We start from the raw sequence: 18,729 nt of genomic DNA on the forward strand, positions 1-18,729 counted from the left end.
TACAATGAACGATTTAAATTGCTGTCACTCGCCTTTGTTTTTTGACGCTGGGGTTTGGAAATTCGAAGCGTTTCTTCTGAACGTGTTAAAACGCTCAAACTCGACTATTTTAAATAGACGCTGCCGATGGACAATTGGAATCATAGCCAAGCTAGACATCGAAGTGTGAACATCCTCGTCATGCCGAAGAAAAGTTTGAAGAATGCTGCAAATAAGTGTCCTGGCCGTGGCCGTGGACGCTGACGCAAGGACGATCCATTATACCGACGTCTTTCCGCCTATGAGTAACTTAAAAGTAACGTCTGTCGATGTGTGGCAACGATTGCGTAACGTGCCAACAACACGTTAATCATAGGTTAGAAATAAGTTTTGGGTACGCTAAACATTACCTCGGCGTGTCTCAACTTATGATTAACTTACAAGTAGCATGTGTTGACGTCTGACAACGATCGCAGACCGTGCATACAACTTGTGGCCAGCGTAGCGGAACGTGTGAGTCATACGCCGGCATACGTCGTGAAATTTCAAGCATGAAAAAATTTGAGGACAACCAAAAAGTACAACGTTTAAAGCCAGCGTACAACGACGTATGGCAGTGTTTTTCAGCGTGCTCTCAATGTTATCAAAACTTACCCATAACGTATTCAACGTGTGCCAGCGTTTTAGAAAAAAAATTCAAAAATCGGCATACGTTGGCTAAAACGTCAAGGTGTGACCGGGCCTTTAGGAGGTATAAGGTCACTACAATAACAGTGGGAAATTGAGTTCTTGATGTAAAGTACAAGTGTTTTGGGTGTGGGGGAGTGTGTGTGTGTGTGTGTTTGTGTGTGTGTGTGTGTGTGTGTGTGTGTGTGTGTGTGTGTATGTGAGGGGCACGGAGGAAGGTTTTGAGTGTGTGGCATCTGGGGGAGTGTTTGTTTATGGGGTCTTTTGACCCTTTTTAGATGTTTTGAGATCCCTTTAGACAATTCAGACCCTTTAAACCTTCACTTTCATCCTTTGGATCCCTTCAACACTTTAGACCCTTTCGACCTTAACATATTTTCAGATCTTTGCCCTTTCGACCATTAATTTGTAATGAATGATTTTTCATTTAGTGAATGCTTCCATTTATTTGCCACACCAAACCAGTCCTGGCAAGGGTCTGCAATCTCTGATTGCTCTTTCTAATTTCACACTGTGATGCTGTTGTTTGGCACACATGGTAATTATTCTGGCACAATGGCAGAATTTTTTGAGCACGCACCTTGTCTCGTTTAACACCATTGGGGAGGGGGGTCCTTCACACGTACTTTCCTCAACTCCTTTAATGAAAGCTGGTAGCTTGCAGTCAAGAGTACACACAGAAGATACATGAGCCATTGAAAAGAAACCTGGGCTTTTTGATGATACATGAACCAAAGCATGATGCAAGTTTTGAGAAAAGGGGTTCAAATTTCAGGTTCCTGTTTAGAATACCATTCTATTCCCATTGAATGAAGGTCAGTATCAGCTTTCCACATTTAGTTGAAAACTTTCATTAATGCTGATTTGGAAAGATTGCATTTGGGCACTTCAGTTGACATTGGATAGCCCGTTTTACCTCTCAGGGGGTAATATTTCAAATTCCGTTGGTTGTTATCTCCGTTTGTGGGTTTCAGGAGGTGGGAGGAAGTTCCTCCCAGAACTCAACATCTCCACCTCCTATTTGGTAAAGGATCATGATTCATTAATCAAACTGTGAAGTTTCGTTCTCATAGCCTTGTTCCAAGGGCTCTTTTCAAAATCTTCACTGAACCTCTGACAGCCTCCACTTGGAGCTCGTTTGGAGTGATATTCCCCGGAATGATTTTTAAACACTCATTGAGGGTTTTCATCATCATTCCTAGAGCTCCAACTACCACTAGTATAATTTCAGCTTTCTTCAATTTCCAAGTCCACTTGACCTCATTTTTAGCTTCTCTGGAATTTAAATTCCAGATAAGGTACTGTATTCTCATCACGCACCGTCCATCTGTCCGTCTCCAATTTCGACTTCTCTGGCCAAACCGCTGGGCCGAACTGGCTGAAATTTGGCAGAAACCTTCCTCTCCTGACTGATAACAGGAATTGCAAAGCTCATTCCGGTCACATGACTTTAATTAGGTCAAAAAGGCCGACTTAGTAAAGTTCTTCAAAAATCTTTTTATCGAGACCCACCAGTCAGACTGCTACCAAATTTGGGTTATCTTAGGCCAGGGTAGGATGTTAAATTGCCAAAGTTATGCCGATCACCTGACCGGAAGTGTGTCAAAATGGCCGACTTGGTCAATTTTTGGGAAAATTGCATAAATTTCTTCAAAAATCTTCTTCTCCAGACCCACCAGTCAGAATGCTACAAAATTTGGGTTACAACATTAGGATAGGGTCCTGATGTTAAATTGCGGAGGTTATACTGATCACGTGACCGGAAGTGTGTCAAAATGACCAGCTTGATCAATTTTGGGGAAAATTGCATAAATTCCTTCAAAAGTCTTCTTCTCCAGACCCACCAGTCCGAATGCTACCAAATTTTTGTTACAACATTAGGATAGGGTCCTGATGTTAAATTGTGGAGGCCATACTGATCACGTGACCGGAAGTGTGTCAAAATGGCGGATGCGCAAATTCCTTCCAAAATCTTTTTATTGAGACCCACCAGTCAGAATGCTACCAAATTTGGATTACAACATTAGGACATGGTCCTGATGATAAATTGTGTAGGCTGTGTTGATCACGTGACCGGAAGTGTGTCAAAATGACCGACTTGGTCAATTTTGGGGAAAATTGCATAAATTCCTTCAAAAATCTTCTTCTCCAGACCCACCAGTCAGAATGCTACCAAATTTGGGTTACAACATTAGGACAGGGCTCAGATAAGCTCCAGGTCCAGTGGTCCTATTTTTCAGATCCTGATATTTGGTCATTTTCCTGATTTCTGTAGCATTTAGTCCAAAGTGATTAGTTTCAAATTTCAGTTTAGGTTGTTGTGTTATCATTTAGGCCTAGGTCACATTTGCCACGGCGGCTGTGGGGTCTCCAAAATCTACGGCCACTAGCAATTATACGGCGGCTGCAGTATTTCCACGGTCACACAATGTATCAGTCACATATGTTTTTATTTTTCGGGGAGCTGCACGGCGTATTTATAAATTGTGGAGACCGAAAACGTGGGGTTGCCGTACGGTCTTTGATTTGATGTCGCACGGTGACCTTAGGGCGTTCCTGCGGCGGCCATAGAATTTTCAAGGCAGACGCAAGGTGCCCGCAAGGCGACCGCAGGGGGACCCTAAGGTGAACGTGTGGCCAGACGGACGGTAACGAATGGGTTAATTAATTTTTTTTTACCAGTTTTTTTTTTCGGCTTGTCGAATTGCTACGGCGAATGTAGAAATGAAAAAAGTTATAACTCCGCGTTATAATTCCACGGCGACCTTAAGGCCTGTAAAATATAGCCATACGGCGTAGGGCCACCCTGAGGACACCTCAGAAACTCTGCGGCCGCCGCACGTTTCTGTCAATTCAAAGGGCGTACGGCCGCCGTATCCTCGCCGTAGAGCAAATGTGACTTCGGCCTTAGGTCTTAGAAATTGTGGAGACCGAAAACGTGGGGTTGCCGTACGGTCTTTGATTTGATGTCGCACGGTGACCTTCAGGGGGCTCTGCGGCGGCCATATAATTTTCAAGGCAGACGCAAGGTAGCCTCAAGGTGCCTGCAAGGCGACCGCAGGTGGCCCTAAGGAGAACGTGCGGCCAGATGGACGGTAACGAATGGGTTAATTTTTTTTTTTTTTACCATTTTTTTTTTTTCGGCTTGTCAAATTACTACGGCGAACGTAGAAATGAAAAAAGTTATAACTCCGCGTTATAATTCCACGGCGACCTTACGACCTGTAAAATATAGCCAAACGGCGTAGGGCCACCCTGAGGCCACCACAGAAACTCTGCGGCCGCCGCACATTTCTGTCAATTCAAAGGGCGTACGGCCGCCGTATCCTCGCCGAAGAGCAAATGTGACTTAAGCCTTATTTGCTCAACCTTTATGATTGATATGTCTCACGGATGTGGTCATTTTGGCAATAGTTTACATATGACCTCATAAGGAATGAAGGAAAGTGTTTGACAGCAGTTGAGTTGATTTAATGCTTAATAGCAGTGGTAATAATCATCATTGTTATCATCCATAGTACTCAAACTGCTGTTTAATAGCAATATTGATCATTTCAACCATATTTCCTTGCACGGCTTCATTATACTAATCTGCATTAGCAGGTGAGATAAAGAAGCACCATTTTGATGTCATGCTATTTTTGTCCCTTATGCCCTGATTAGTACACCATTGGCAGGTTTATTTGGCTGTACAATGTTTATTGGTGTTCTTTGCTCCCTGCTGATGACCAGCAATTGTCTGCACCATGAAGTCGGTTTATGCAACATAATTCTTAACGGCCACAATTATTGTGGCCACAATCTTTAACGGCTTGGCCCAAGCCTTTCACGAACCAGCTGGCCAGGCCTGACGTTCGATTAAGGTTCGGGCAGGAATTAATAATTTGTTCAGGGTGCCTGTGATAGCCAGCCTACTCTTCACGAAGGACACCATGGGATATTTAACATCCACCAACTAATGCAGGCAGATGTGACGCCCAGTTCAATTTCCATCTGAGGGACGGCACACACATTGATGAATCGCCCTGCCTGTGAAACACCGGGATGACAATTTAGCGCTTGCCCGAGATTCGAACCCAGGCTAAACAGCTTAGAGGCAAGTATGCATACCTGCTTACCTCCAGGACATCCTGGCAGCCAAGTTTATGTTACATACATGATGGGAAAATTGTTGTAAAGACGAATTATTTTTTTTAATGCTAGGCAAATGGACATGAATGTGGAATGCAGTGAGCTTTGTTCAGCAGTACTCCCTGCCCTGTCGTGGCACCAAGTGAGTGGTGCAGGTTGTTTGGGCCACACCCCGATCCGAACCATGATTCCTGCGCAACTTGCTGGTCACGTGGCATGCTGGATGCTGTCTCCGCTCCTGGCTTTGCAATTCTCCCTTTATTCCCAAACTCCTGATCAGCAGAAATTCCCACCATATCATTTGCTTTTGCAGTGAACAATTTAAAGAGTAAAAATACAACCAATCAAAAGTTTGGGCGTTTTTTGCCACAGTCAGAACAAACGAAACACATTGTTACGAGTATAATTCACAAATTGATTTATTGGTAATTATAGAAGCAATTAAAAAATCAATCCCGATTCCCCGAGCAATTCTTTAATAAAATTAGGGTGAAGTATCAATACCTTGTAAAATGTCGAAATAAATGACCCATTATGTTAATCCATGATGCGTCTCCTGCCAGCAACAATCAGTATGGCAATCCCTTTACAATCCTCCCTCTGGAAAGATTTCCTTGATTTGATGTAAGCATTTGATCGGAAGAACATGGTAATCAATATGCAAATTGAGTGACGCTGCTCTCTTGTCTTCAAAGGGCCGATCGATTTGTGACCTTTGAGCTCCGCCTCCCCATATGTTTGTACCGCATATACCCACAGTGCACTTTGCTGAACAAATGGTTATGTCGAGCATTTCCTCCACTCATCCATATATCTATCTATCAATATCTCTCTCTCTCTCCATCCACAGCTTGGCCCAAGCATATTGTAAGGCAAAATAACAAAGTTTGTCATCCTGGTAAAATTGGGACAAAAATGGAAGTAAAACTTTGGTTTAAAGAATGGGGCCTGCATTGTGCGGTCACAGTAAGCGGAGGTCATTATGATATGGCATCGGCATTGAGGACACTTTCTCGTGGAGAAAAGACTGTAAAGTAAAACATTAATGATTTTTCGTTTTTTTCCCCCTATTCCTACTCCTCTGAGGTGGCTCAACGAATCGTTTTGAAACTTGGAATGATAATTCATCATGTCGATGCGTAAAAACGAAAGAGCCCTTTTTTGGTGAATTTCCATCCAAGTGGTGAGATGATTAACTTGAAATGTAATTGTGTGAATATAACATGCAATCTATATAATATAGTGGAGCAAGTGTTTTTATGTACAGGGTGGGCCAGAAATCATTGGTTTTCCTTTTTCTTTTTAACATTTTTCTTTTTAACTAATTTTTAATATCTCTTTTTTTTTTAAAGACAAGACCAGGGACATTCATTATGAATAAATTTACCAACGACCAGCACGTGAAAATTGTTGAATTTTATACTCCAGTGAGAAATCAATCATTTTAACGTTCGAGAACAACCATCAGAAAACACGATTTGGAACTTGATTGCTCGTTTTGAGTCAAAGGGGTCTGTTCATAACTCAGCCCGCAGTGGAAAATCCCCAAAAAAGTCGTACTCCAGAAAACATTGACCGTGTTCGTGTTGGGGAGAGTTAACGAAAACCAAGAAACATGAACTCGTAAAGGTGCATCTCAGCTCGGAATGGCAAGATCATTATTGCGAAGGATAATGAATAAAGATGTGTTGCTCGTTCCTTACAAGCTTCAAATTGTGCACAAAATGTCACCTCAATATCCAGCAAATCGACTAACATTTGCACCCAAATTGCAGCAACTCCTTAGGGACCATCCTGATTTTATGCAAAAAGTCATTATGAGTGTTGAAGCCCATTTCCACCTAAATGCCTATGTAAACAAACAAAACGACCGAATTTGGGGTGCTGAAAATCCAAGAGCAAGACTTTGTCAAGAAACCAATGGGGGCCATTTGCAGGACATTATTTTTCACAATTAATCTCAAAAAAAAAAAAAAATATTCCATGAATTAAACTACCATTTGCAATTTATTTCATTAATTTTTTTATTTAAAAATAAAAAGTTATTAAAAAACAAACCTTCAGTGACTTTTGGCCTACCCTGTATATGTCTGCTCTATACTAATTGGTTGGACATCTGACCTGATGCCACCCACGATTGCAACATGTAAAATTAATACATCTGCGATTTTGGTAAGCCTAAGACATCTTCGGAAGTGTCATATCCACAATTGCTATGCTCTCCATACAAGTTTTCCATTTAGTGTAAAACAACCTAAGCGACTGTTAAGAATAATCAAATATTGAAATGTTGGAGCTGATACGCGTCTTGGGCCTTGTGAAGGCGATAATACATATAGACCTCAGTCCTTAGACTTCAGGACCTTGGCATCAATCTATGGGCCACTGCAATCGGAATAATCCGAGCTATATAACCACGATAAAATTTACCTTAAATGGTGGTTGATCCACCTTGAATAAAAGGAACAACTGATGTTTCAGGCCTTATCCTTTGTTGGAGCAAGATTGAACAATGGGAGCAGAGGTTCAAACAGATTCTATCCTTTGCCCCGATGAAGGATCAGGCCTTAAACGTCAGTTTTTCCTTTTATTCTAGGTGGATCAACCATCATTTAAGGTAATATTTAATTTATTCTTACTTCCTTTGCCACCCATTCCGATCGTGATTTATGTGCTGAAAGTAGCGATTATAATCTTGTTACTGACCACAATGTATGCATGTTTTTGCTTAATGTATGTAACATGAGTTCTTTTCATTTCTGGGAGTGATCGAGGCAGCGGTATGTTGCCTATACGCTGCCCAAATAAAGGGACGTCTCGGAAGAACTTGTTGGATGCTTGAAACAAGACGGTCCTTCGGGTGGGTACTCTGCTCATGATAATTTTCCATCAAATTAAATTGAAAATCAACTTTATCACTGAATGCAAGCTATGACCGCCCTCCACCGAGAGACAAGTGTCTGTTCCATTTGGGACTATTCATTTAATGTATCGTACAGTTGTCATTTAATTCCAATTGCCTTAAAAGTGTGTGCATACATGTGTTCGACCAATCTCTCCCCCACCTTCAGCCTTACAATTTGATCCCAAATCACCTAGAGTGAGGAATTAGATGTGATGCAACTTTCAAGGAAGCAGGAATCCAGAGCACAAGGGATCTGCAGCTTCCAGGATGAAGGTGCTGAACCCTGTATAGAAAGCTTCACCTGACACCTCCACCTTAACTGCTGGAAAGGGACCGCATTGCGTTTCCTGAAACACAAGTCGTCATGTCTGTGGTTAGAGTTTGGTGACATGAAAATGAGATCAAGGTGAAATTGTGATGAGTAAGGGTTATGGAAAGTTGAAGCAAAACTGTTGGGAAGGAATCACACGAGGAATTCTATTCTATAAAAGAAGGGAAAGTTTGTATGTCTGTTCCATACATCATAAGACTGAAAATAGGACTACAAGTCCTGGAGCTCATCTGGGTCAAGAGCACCAGTCAATGACATCAAAATAACGAAATTTTGTTCATGCACAGAATCTGGTCAAGCGATTGGTTGAATGGAAGTTCTCTCGATGCTGATTACAGCGATACATGGTTGCAGGTCATGTTTTTAGCCGAGGGCATGGCTGTGCTGCTGATGCAACACCTCTTGTAGATTAAGGAGCCTTCACCTTCGTTCAATACACCTTCGTTGGGCATCAAATATGAAGCTGGTGGCCAAGTCTCATCAAAATTATGCATTTGGTCTCAATCGCACACAGTAAGCTCACCGGACTAAAGCCCAAGTGAGCCAAAAACAGCTTGGCTGATCAACTCCAAATTTTGCATGCGTGCTTGGGGTAACCAGGGTCAAATCACCCCCCCCCCCCACTCCAATTACTAGTGTGGCGAGACGACTTGAAATTTTTGCCTGTAGACGTGGAATCGTGCAAGTGATTTCACCAATGGTCCCTGCCCAAAGGAGGGGCTATTGTGGGTGGTAAACGAGGCCAATACCTGAAAACAAATCCTCTCGCTCTCCAGAGTGGCAGAAAGGCAAAGGGGCAGAATTAATTTGAGGGCAAAAATAATTACAGGGTGTTCCAAAAAGACTTGGACAACTTTGGTTGTTAATATTGTTACGGCTGTGGAAATTCGCAATACACCATAAAGGCTCCTTAGATCAGTTATGACGATAAGTATTGTGTAGTTAGATTTCCCCACCGTTGTTTAGAGGGAATTTCCGTGTTCACTGGGCTGCGATCCTTTGAGATAGCCGTTTTTCTTTTCTCTATCATTATTTTGGACCAATCATACCCCAACAACCAAATCGCCACCACCAACATCATTCCCGAACAACTACAACTCAAACACCACCACCTTCGCCTCTTTACCTCCACAACTCCACCCCACAAACATCGCTTCACGCCATTCTCAAACGACGCCCGCCAACCACCAAACTCCCACCACCTCCGCCTTTCTACCACACGTCGTGCCATGGGCTGTGAATGCGTTCCTTTCGCCTCAAAAAGCGGATCAGGAATGCTTCACGCCCCCTTTTCATCCGCCCAATGGCTGAGCATCGGGTGGTGTGGCCCCGCCTCCAAACCCGCTGTGATCCACAAATTTGCATAGACGCCCCTCCCCCAGGCTATATAAGTGCGAGCACGGCGCAGCTCGCGGCAGAGCAGTCAAGTGGGAGCGGCGGAGTGTTGGCAGAACAGTCAAGTGGGAGCGGCGGAGTGTCGGCAGAGCAGTCAAGTGGGAGCGGCGGAGTGTCGGCAGAGCAGTCAAGTGGGAGCGGCGGAGTGTCGGCAGGAAAGTCAAGTCTGGAGAGCGCAGAAGAGTGGGAGCAGCGGAGTAGCAGCAGCAGTGTCGGTGGGGCAGTCAAGTCTGCAGTGTCGGCGGGGCAGTCGAGTCGGGAGACGGAGCTCAAAGCCGACGGGAAAGGCAGACGGGGAGCCTCGGAGAGCGCTCGCCGACCACGCCAGGGGCACGAAGCCAGGCGCAGCTACGCTGACATCGCGGCTTGCCCGCCATCGCGCCACGAGGGCGCGGGTAAGACCCTTCAGTCCCGTAGACCTGGCCGCTCCTCCAGGTTCCACGCGCATTAGGCCCACTGGCCCAGTCTGACTCCCTTGTCTATGAGGGGGTCTTTTCTTGCTTTTTCTTTGAATGCGTGTTGTGGCGCCGTGTCTTGTAAAGTAGAAACTGTTTAAGTGCATGTAAATAAACATTGCTTTATTCGGTTGTAACTCTTGCTTGTAAATTGCATTCTTACTGTATGGCTGTGAATACGTGCTTGTCTTGACTGAGTGCGTAATAAATGTACTTGTCGAACTGCTCCCCGTTTCGTTGCGTCCTTTCCTTTGTTTGAAAGTTCCATCTTGCATCACGGAAGGAATTAGTAGAAGGGTGTAAGCACCCGGTAACTAATCACGTCCGTCGGGGCCGGCGATAACACCGCTCGGTTATCACTGAAGCACGAAACGGACCGCTTAAGCGGTTCGTGTCCTCGGCTGGCCAGCGGCGAGGTACGATCACTCGGTTAAATACCCGCACAGGTATTTAGGTGGGTCGAGTTTGGCGAACAACCCTATCCTGCGCGGGTGGCCAATTGGCACGATTGTGGTGGGGTCGAAAGACCCACCCGTGACTCGCTCCTGGCGATAGGTCCAAGGAGGGTCACGACTGAATTGTCCGTTCCGGTGGGCGATGCGGTCGCGATTTGAGTTACGTGGCCGATCGCACGCCGGGTGAACCGAAATTCGTAACACTGGTGTCAGGAGTGTGGGATTCAAATCCACCTCAGTCTCCAACTAAATTCACGGAACCGGATCAGGGGTGAGTGAAGCGACCCTCCGTGTTCCCCAAATTCGAGCGAGTTAAAAAACAAAATTCATCCCTTCCGAGAAATAGGATGGAGTTTCAAGGAGAGCGGGTGCTGGGGGTAGAAATTAATATGTGTAGTAATGTAGAATCCATGGCCCGGGACGGTACTTGTAATTTTAATCCATGGGGGAGCTCACCCTCCTGTTCTGAGCGCGAACTTTGCTGGCAAACGGAGTCGCAAGATGGCGGCGCGGCTGCACTTCAGCGTGGCACGAGGCGTGAGCGGGCTGCTATTAATGGCGCTACAAGCGGCACGACACGAGGCGAGCGCTCCCAACAACCGTTTCAAACCACGGGGTCATGGCGGGCGTGGCGGGAGGCCGGAGCGTGCATTGGCGGGCTTCGGGGACGGGTGTCGGGGTCCTTGCAGCGGTGGAGGAGTGGTGACAATTGTATAGGGGAATTACACTCGTTTTCCTTTGAGTTGGACAAGGCACGGCGGCGCGTGGACAGGGTTCATGAGGATTGCGTGCGAGCGGAGTCACGGCGATGGGCCGATGTGCAGGGGGAGGGGAGGGAGGAAGAACAAAGGCAAACAGAGCTGGAGGAGGAAAAGTGCGAACACGATTGGGAATTAAAAAAAAAAACTAAAGAAAGAGGTAGAAGCAGGCAAAAAGATAATAGAAATCCGAGAAGAGACGATAAAGGGAGGAGAGAAACATCTGGAGCAGAGGGAGGAAGAATGGTTGGAAAAGTCGGGACAGTTCGAGGAACTAAAGTGAAAAGTGAGGAATATAGAGTTGAGTATCCATAAGTGGGAACAAGAGACGAGCGAGCTGAGCGAGAGAATGAAGGAGGAGCGAATTGGTAACTCCAGGGATAGAAGGCACATGGAAGAAGAATGGAAAAAAAGTTGGAAGAAAGAGAATGCGAACACGATTTGGAAATAAAGCAACTGAAGGAAGAGATAAGAACAGGCAATCAGGAAAGAGAAAGCCAAGAACGGAAGATAAAAAGAGGAGAGGAACATCTGGAGGAAAGGACGGAGGAATTGCTGGAAAAGTCAGAACAGTTCGAAGAACTGCAGGGAAAAATGAGGGAGGAAGGAGAAAGGAAAAACGCAAACAAGATGGGGAATTGGAACGACTGAAGCATGAGGTAAGAACAGGCAATCGGAAAAGAGAAAGACGAGAATGGAAGATAAAAAGAGGAGAGGAATGGATAGAAATAAAAGAGAAATACGGCAAGAGAATGGATGAGATGAGGAAGCAAGAATGTGAAAGAGGTGTGGAGATGAGAAAGGAATTAGAAAGAAAAGCTTCTGAGTTGCAGGGACACCAAAACAAGGAGGGGGGATTGCAAAACGAACTGAAGATGTTAAAATAAGAAAGAACGAAAACGGAGAATGAGGCGTAGAGGAGCCACACTGTGCAGATCGAACGGCTGGAAGCGAGGGCCGGATTGGAGAATGAGATGCAAGAAAGAGTAATGAAGGAAGAACGAATGAAACAGGAGAAGGAAGTCGGCCAATTGAAGGAGGCAACGAGATTGCAGAATGGGCAACAAGAGGGACAGTGGAATAAAAAACTGAAAGAATATGAATTTGAAACTGAATGACAAAAGGAAAAAAATAGGTTGGAGTAGGAGGAGAAAGTGAAGGAGCAAGGAATGAAGCAGGGAGGAGAAATCAGTCAACTGAAGGAGACAACGAGATTGGAGAAGGAAGAATGAGAGGAACAGTGGAATAGAAAACAACAAGAACATGAATTTGAGGTTAACCGATTGAAGGAAACGATGAGATTGGAGAATGAGGGACAGGGGGTGAAAGAAATTAAAAAAGAAAGACAAGAACAATTGAAAAAGAAAGCAAGGTTGAAGTACGCAGAAATAATGAAAGAACAACGAACGAAACAGGAAAAAGAACTAAGCCAAGTGAAAGAAGTGATGAGATTGGAGACTGAAAAGCATGAGGAACAGTGGGAGAGAACACAAAAACTATACGAGTTTGAAATTAACCAGCTCTAGGGGAGAGCAAAATTTGAGTCCACGGAGATCGAAAAACTCCTGAAAGAGAACGAACAACTCAAAAAGCTCCAGGAGGAAGAACGACTCAAATGGGAAGAAAAAAGGAACCAGGAAGAAACAGAAATAAGGAACAAGGAGAGAAAATGTATAGAGACGCGGGAAAAAAAATAGAGGAGAGACTGCACGATAAAGACGGGGTTAAGGATGAGCACACACACATTAAGGTGGTGGAGGAGCATGAGGGGGAGCTGGCGGACTGTTTAGGGACCCGGTGCGAGCAGCTGGATGGCCTCCTTCGGGAACGGAGGGAGACACTATTCTCCCTTGAAGCTGATCTCGACCAGGTGAGTTCAGTCGTGCCAAGTCGAGTTGAGGGGGCGAGTGCTGTGGACAGGTGCACACAAAGCTTGGGGGATATGGAGACCCCGGGAGCCCTAGAGGTGACCCGATTCCCCAGTGTGATTGTCCCGTGTGTGTGGTGAAAGGTGTGAATGCGCCCCCGTGTGTGAGTGGTGTGGTCACGAGTGTGCCGGGGTGCGTGCTTCCCAGTACTCCGGGTGTGAGTGGAAGCCCCATGTATGAGTGAGACACCGCGCATGAGTGTCACCTCGTGTGTGTGGTATGGTGTGCGTGAGTGAAGCACGGTGTGTGAGAGGGACCGTGTGTGTGAGAGAGCGGTATGCAAGGGAGATGACAGTCGGCATGCGGGAGCACGCAACCGCTTCTCCCGGTGTGAATGCAATGGAGTGGTGTGTGAGCGTCGTAACACGCAGGAGCGCGTGGAGGGAATGGAGACGATGACGGCGACAGATAAGGGACAGAGGCTGGGTAGCGGCCGTAGCTGTTTTGAGCACCGTGCCGGGTTTGCACGGTGGCGAGCGCGAGGTTCGTGCCGTGCAGCGCATGAGGCCTCCACGTGCGCGCTTGCGGGAGTAAAACCCGGTCCGTAAACTCCAGCGGTGGATGTTGCCGATCCCGCGGACGGACAAAAGGTAGGCTGGATAACGGATTTGGACCGGACGGGTTCTCCACGCGAGCGTGTGTTAAGCTCCGACGGGCAGAGCACATGTGTTCGTGTGGGGAACCCCTCGATACGCGAGGCTTGTTTTTAATGTGCAGTGTAACATCATGGCTGCACGTAGGGTTGGAATCCGGCAGGAGGGGAGATCCCTGCTGGATGGTACCATCCAAGAGGGACAAGGTACGCGAACAGCTGCCATGACGTCACGGGCAAGGAGCGCAGGTTGCGAGTTGCCGCGCTGGTGCACGCGCATTAAAAAAAAGAAAGCAAGCCTCGCTTCGGGTGAACAGGATTCCCTGGGCAAGGGGTGGAAGACCCCCCTTGCTTGGGCACAGGATACCACTAGTTAGATGGAAGGGTTAGCATAGCTAGACCGGCTTCATGGGGCAGGGGTAAGTCCTCATGGGGCCCGTGGAATGGATTAGTTAGGGGGATTTTCGTTGAGATTTAGGAGGGGAAATGATATTTATTTTGGAATTGGAGACAGTGATGACTTTGAGTGTGTAGAGGGGACGTAGCTTAGCTACGTAGTGGAAAAAGGACCATGCTATAGTGTAAGGGATGACGTGGGAACACGAGGTAGTTAGGGGATTTAGTGAGCAGAATGGCAGGATTCAGCAGTGTGTGTGGAAAGTGGAAACATGTGCTTGATGAGTGAGTGAGGCCAGCGGGTCTGTGTGAATGGAGTGATTGGGGAATGCATGGTGCGATGAGTGATTCCCACCCAAGGGACCCCGGGGTCAGTGTAATGTGAGTTAGTGGGTTAGTCAAATTGACAAAATGGAGGTCGTTTTGTTGTTGGTGGGGAAGTAGGCTCGAAACCCATTTGGAGGGGTGCAGGAGCCCTGCTGACGGGTTGGGAGTGTGGCTGTGAAAGGTGAGTATCGCTGAGTGGGTACCCTGGGCACCGGGCTAGTTGGCCGCAGTAGGCCAAGGGCCCATGGGGGGCCGGGATAGTGCAGTGGGCACGGGTGACCCGCTGATGTGGGTTCCGGGGCGCCATACGGCGCGTGGGCAGTGTGTGGGCATGGGTGACCCTCGAAAAGGGGACCGGGGCACCAGCCTGCCACGTGAGCGTTGAGGGGGAGTCTCAAGGGAGGGCACTCCCAAGTTTAGGGAGCTGGTAGGCTCGGAGGCAGTGTAGTGCCCGGGGGTGCCATCGTAGGAGAATCAGCAGAGGGTAGTTCCTGCCAAGGGAGCCACGCGTCCCAGCCATGAGACCGTGCAAGGGCACGATGGAAAACTGGAGGGCATGGCCCGAAATTTGAGAGGACACCAACACAGGCGACGGGAATCTTGGTTGTTAGAACCAATAGTTTAAGCGAGAGGCGTTTGTTGAAAGCCTCGGGGTAGTTTAAGGTTAATAAATGTTAGGGTAGATAGGGAAGTGTACCCCTCCACACCATCCATCCCTTCGCTGTCGGTGGGCCGCTGGACTCGCCGTGGTAAAAAGATCGCTGAAATCTGAGGAGGCCATTCTGAGGCTTCATAGGGCCTCGACACAGGACGCTAGCTCTCCCTTATTCCCCTCCAGGAAGGGAATGTAGGGGTTGGGAGTAGGCTAGATGACAGGATAGGTTAGCCGAACAACGACGATAAAGGGGGTTAGGAGACGAAATTATAGAAGGGAAGTAAAAATAAAAATAAAAACAAAAAAAATAAGTTGGGGCTGAATTGGTTTTGACAAATTAAGGGGGTGGCTATGGACAGAGACAGGTAAACGCGATAGGTTGGGAGGGAGACAGTAGGGTAGGTCCGAGCCCACCTTCTGAGTGGCCAGCACCACCGCACTCCCTCCACCAACCTCCATCTCAAGGCAGAGGCTGACCAACTTCATCGGATGGCTGTGTTACTTCAAGTCCTGTGCCGGCCGGATCGTCTGCTGGCTGATTTACTGCAAGGCCTGTCCGGCCGGATCGTCTGCCGGCTGTTACGACAAGGCCTGTGCCGGCCACCTCATCGGCTGGCTGTTACTACAAGGCCTGTGCCGGCCACTCCATTTCATCTGCCGGCTATGTTTGCTGCAAGGCCTGTGCCGGTCGGATCGTCTGCCGGCTGTTTTACGACAAGGCCTGTGTCATTCAGCTTCATCTGCTGGCTGTTTGCTACAGCGGCCTTGCCATGCATTGCCTGCCTGCCTTTGCCTTGGCCCCATGCCAGCTGCCCTCATTCAGTTGCCCCGTTCTGTTTTGCAACCCCCCCCACCCCCGTTTATTACCATGTGTGCCGGGATCATCGCGCAAGTCGCAAGGACTGCCCTGTTGGCAGCTGCAACACGGGACTGCACTGGCAGCCCGTGTAACGTTTGCCAGTTCACTGCGTTCATTTCAAAAGGGGGAGGCCTTGGACTGCGCTTAAGCAGCCTGGCCCCCTGCTTGTGACGGTTGTTTCTTCCGCAGAGTCCATCGATCCTGGGCCATGGTGTGGTGTAAATTTATAAGTTAAGGTTAAGGTGTACAACGTAAATGTGTTTTGCGCACCCGGCATGTGTGTCTTTGCGCCGGCAATTTATTTAAGTCGTCCATATGAGTGGGTTTGTTTAGTTAGTTACTCAGCCCGTAGGTTATTTATTTTGGGGACACGAATACCATGAATGTCACACTCAGGGATCCAAAGATAAACTGTACTAGGGGAGAACCACACATCATGGCACACGAAAATTTGACGACTCGGGACGAGTCTGTAAAAAGGGGAGGGGGTAGTGTTATGGCTGTGGAAATTCGCAATACACCATAAAGGGTCCTTAGATCAGTTATGACGATAAGTATTGTGTAGTGAGATTTCCCCACCGTTGTTTAGAGGGAATTTCCGTGTTCACCGGGCTGCGATCCTTTGAGATATCCGTTTTTCTTTTCTCTATCATTGTTTTGGACCAATCATACCCCAACAACCAAATCGCCACCACCAACATCATTCCCAAACAACTACAACTCAAAATCACCACCTTCGCCTCTTTACCTCCACAACTCCACCCCGCAAACATTGCTTCACTGCCATTCTCAAACGACGCCCGCCAACAACCAAACTCCCACCACCTCCGCCTTTCTACCACACGTCGTGCCATGGGCTGTGAATGCGTTCCTTTCGCCTCAAAAAGCGGATCAGGAATGCCTCCCGCCCCCTTTTCATCCCGCCCAATGGCTGAGCATCGGGTGGTGTGGCCCCGCCTCCGAACCCGCTGTGATCCACAAATTTGCATTGACGCCCCTCCCCCGGGCTATATAAGTGCGAGCACGGCGCAGCTCGCGGCAGAACAGTCAAGTGGGAGCGGCGGAGTGTCGGCAGAACAGTCAAGTGGGAGCGGCGGAGTGTCGGCAGGAAAGTCAAGTCTGGAGGGTCTGGAGAGCGCAGAAGAGTGAGAGCAGTGGAGTGGCAGCAGCAGTGTCGGCGGGGCAGTCAAGTCTGCAGTTTCGGCAGGGCAGTCGAGTCGGGAGACGGAGCTCGAAGCCGACGGGAAAGGCAGACGGGGAGCGCTGGAGAGCGCTCGCCGACCACGCCAGGGGCACGAATCCAGGCGCAGCTACGCTGATATCGCGGCTTGCCCGCAATCACGCCACGAGGGCGCGGGTAAGACCCTTCGGTCTCGTGGACCTGGCCGCTCCTCCAGGTTCCACGCGCATTAGGCCCACGGGCCCAGTCTGACTCCCTTGTCTATGAGGGGGTCTTTTCTTGCTTTTTCTTTGAATGCATGTTGTGGCGCCGTGTCTTGTAAAGTACAAACTGTTTAAGTGCATGTAAATAAACATTGCTTTATTCGGTTGTAACTCTTGCTTGTAAATTGCATTCTTACTGTATGGCTGTGAATACGTGCTTGCCTTGTCTGAATGCATAATAAATGTACTTGTCGAACTGTTCCCTGTTTCGTTGCGTCCTTTCCTTTGTTTGAAAGTTCCATATTGCATCACGGAAGGAATTGGTAGAAGGGTGAAAGCACCCGGTAACTAATCACGTCCGTCGGGGCCGGCGATAACACCGCTCGATTATCACTGAAGCATGGAACGGACCGCTTAAGCGGTTCGTGTCCTAGGTCGGCCAGCGGCGAGGTATGATCGCCCAGTTAACTACCCGCACAGGTACTTGGGTAAGTCGAGTTTGGCGAACAACCCTATCCTGCGCGGGTGGCCGATTGGCACGATTGTGGTGGGGTCGAAAGACCCACCAGTGACTAGCTCCTGGCGATAGTTTCAAGGAGGGTCACGACCGAATTGTCCGTTCCGGTGGGTGACGCGGTCGCGATTTGAGTTACATGGCCGATCGCACGCCGGGCGGACCGAAATTCGTAACAATATATTTAGTTCCACAAATGACAATGATACCCTTTATTTTATGTGATACAGAAACTCAAAGTCTTCTTTATTTTCAGGTCTGGTGGATTAAAGTTAAAGAAAATAGTGACTCCACAGGAGAAAGCTCAGTGCGTCGAATCATTCATCGAGACAATATTGACATGCAAGTTCAGCGCAATTTCCGTCCAGGATATGGAAGGAATCTGCCATCGTGGACTCTTATCAGAGAGTAGTACAAGAGCTTTAAGGAGACTGGAAGTTGTCAAAAACAGAAAAGTACTGGATGACCAAGCACAAGTGCAGCAGACATTGAACGAGTGTGTGAATCATTTCAACAAAGTCCCAGAAAATCAATCCGACGCACATCCAGAGAACTAGGACTACCAACCACCACTGTACACAGGATTTTGCATAAGACACTGAAGCTTTATGCCTATAAAGTGCAGATTCTGCAGGAACTCAAACCAATTGATGGACCCAAACACAAGGCGTTTGTCTTGGAAATGCTCAGTCGCAAAGAAGACGATGAAAATTACCTGAAAACGGTCATGTTCACAGATGAAGCTTGCTTTCATGTATCAGGGAAGGTGAGGATATGGTGCTCTGAAAACCCCCACGTGGTTTGTGAAACCAAACATGACAGTCCAAAGGTCAATGTGTGGTGTGGCCACCTCCATGACTGCTTGTTGGGTCTGTTTTTCTTTGCAGAGGATACAGTGACCTCAACAACAATTAACATGTTGGAAGGATTTGCCTTCCCACAGATTGAAGACCTGCAGCCCAATATCATTTTTCAACAG

The 18,729-nt window shown here is 47.4% G+C and overlaps 1 protein-coding gene across 1 annotated transcript in view; it reads right to left on the reverse strand.

Annotated features, from left to right (window-relative positions):
• Window positions 1-5,867: 5,867 nt before the first annotated feature.
• The window catches only part of L3HYPDH (trans-L-3-hydroxyproline dehydratase), a 171,372-nt gene continuing 158,510 nt past the window's right edge, over window positions 5,868-18,729 (reverse strand). Inside the window, exon 5 of the mRNA XM_085869479.1 lies at window positions 5,868-8,049. Coding sequence (XP_085725605.1) covers window positions 7,924-8,049 — 126 coding nt within the window. The 3' untranslated portion in view covers window positions 5,868-7,923. The remainder of the gene's footprint in view (window positions 8,050-18,729) is intronic.

Source organism: Eptatretus burgeri, chromosome 2 (genome assembly GCF_056783735.1).
Source record: "Eptatretus burgeri isolate ZD-2024b chromosome 2, Ebu_testis_v1, whole genome shotgun sequence".
Classification (NCBI taxonomy): domain Eukaryota; kingdom Metazoa; phylum Chordata; class Myxini; order Myxiniformes; family Myxinidae; genus Eptatretus; species Eptatretus burgeri.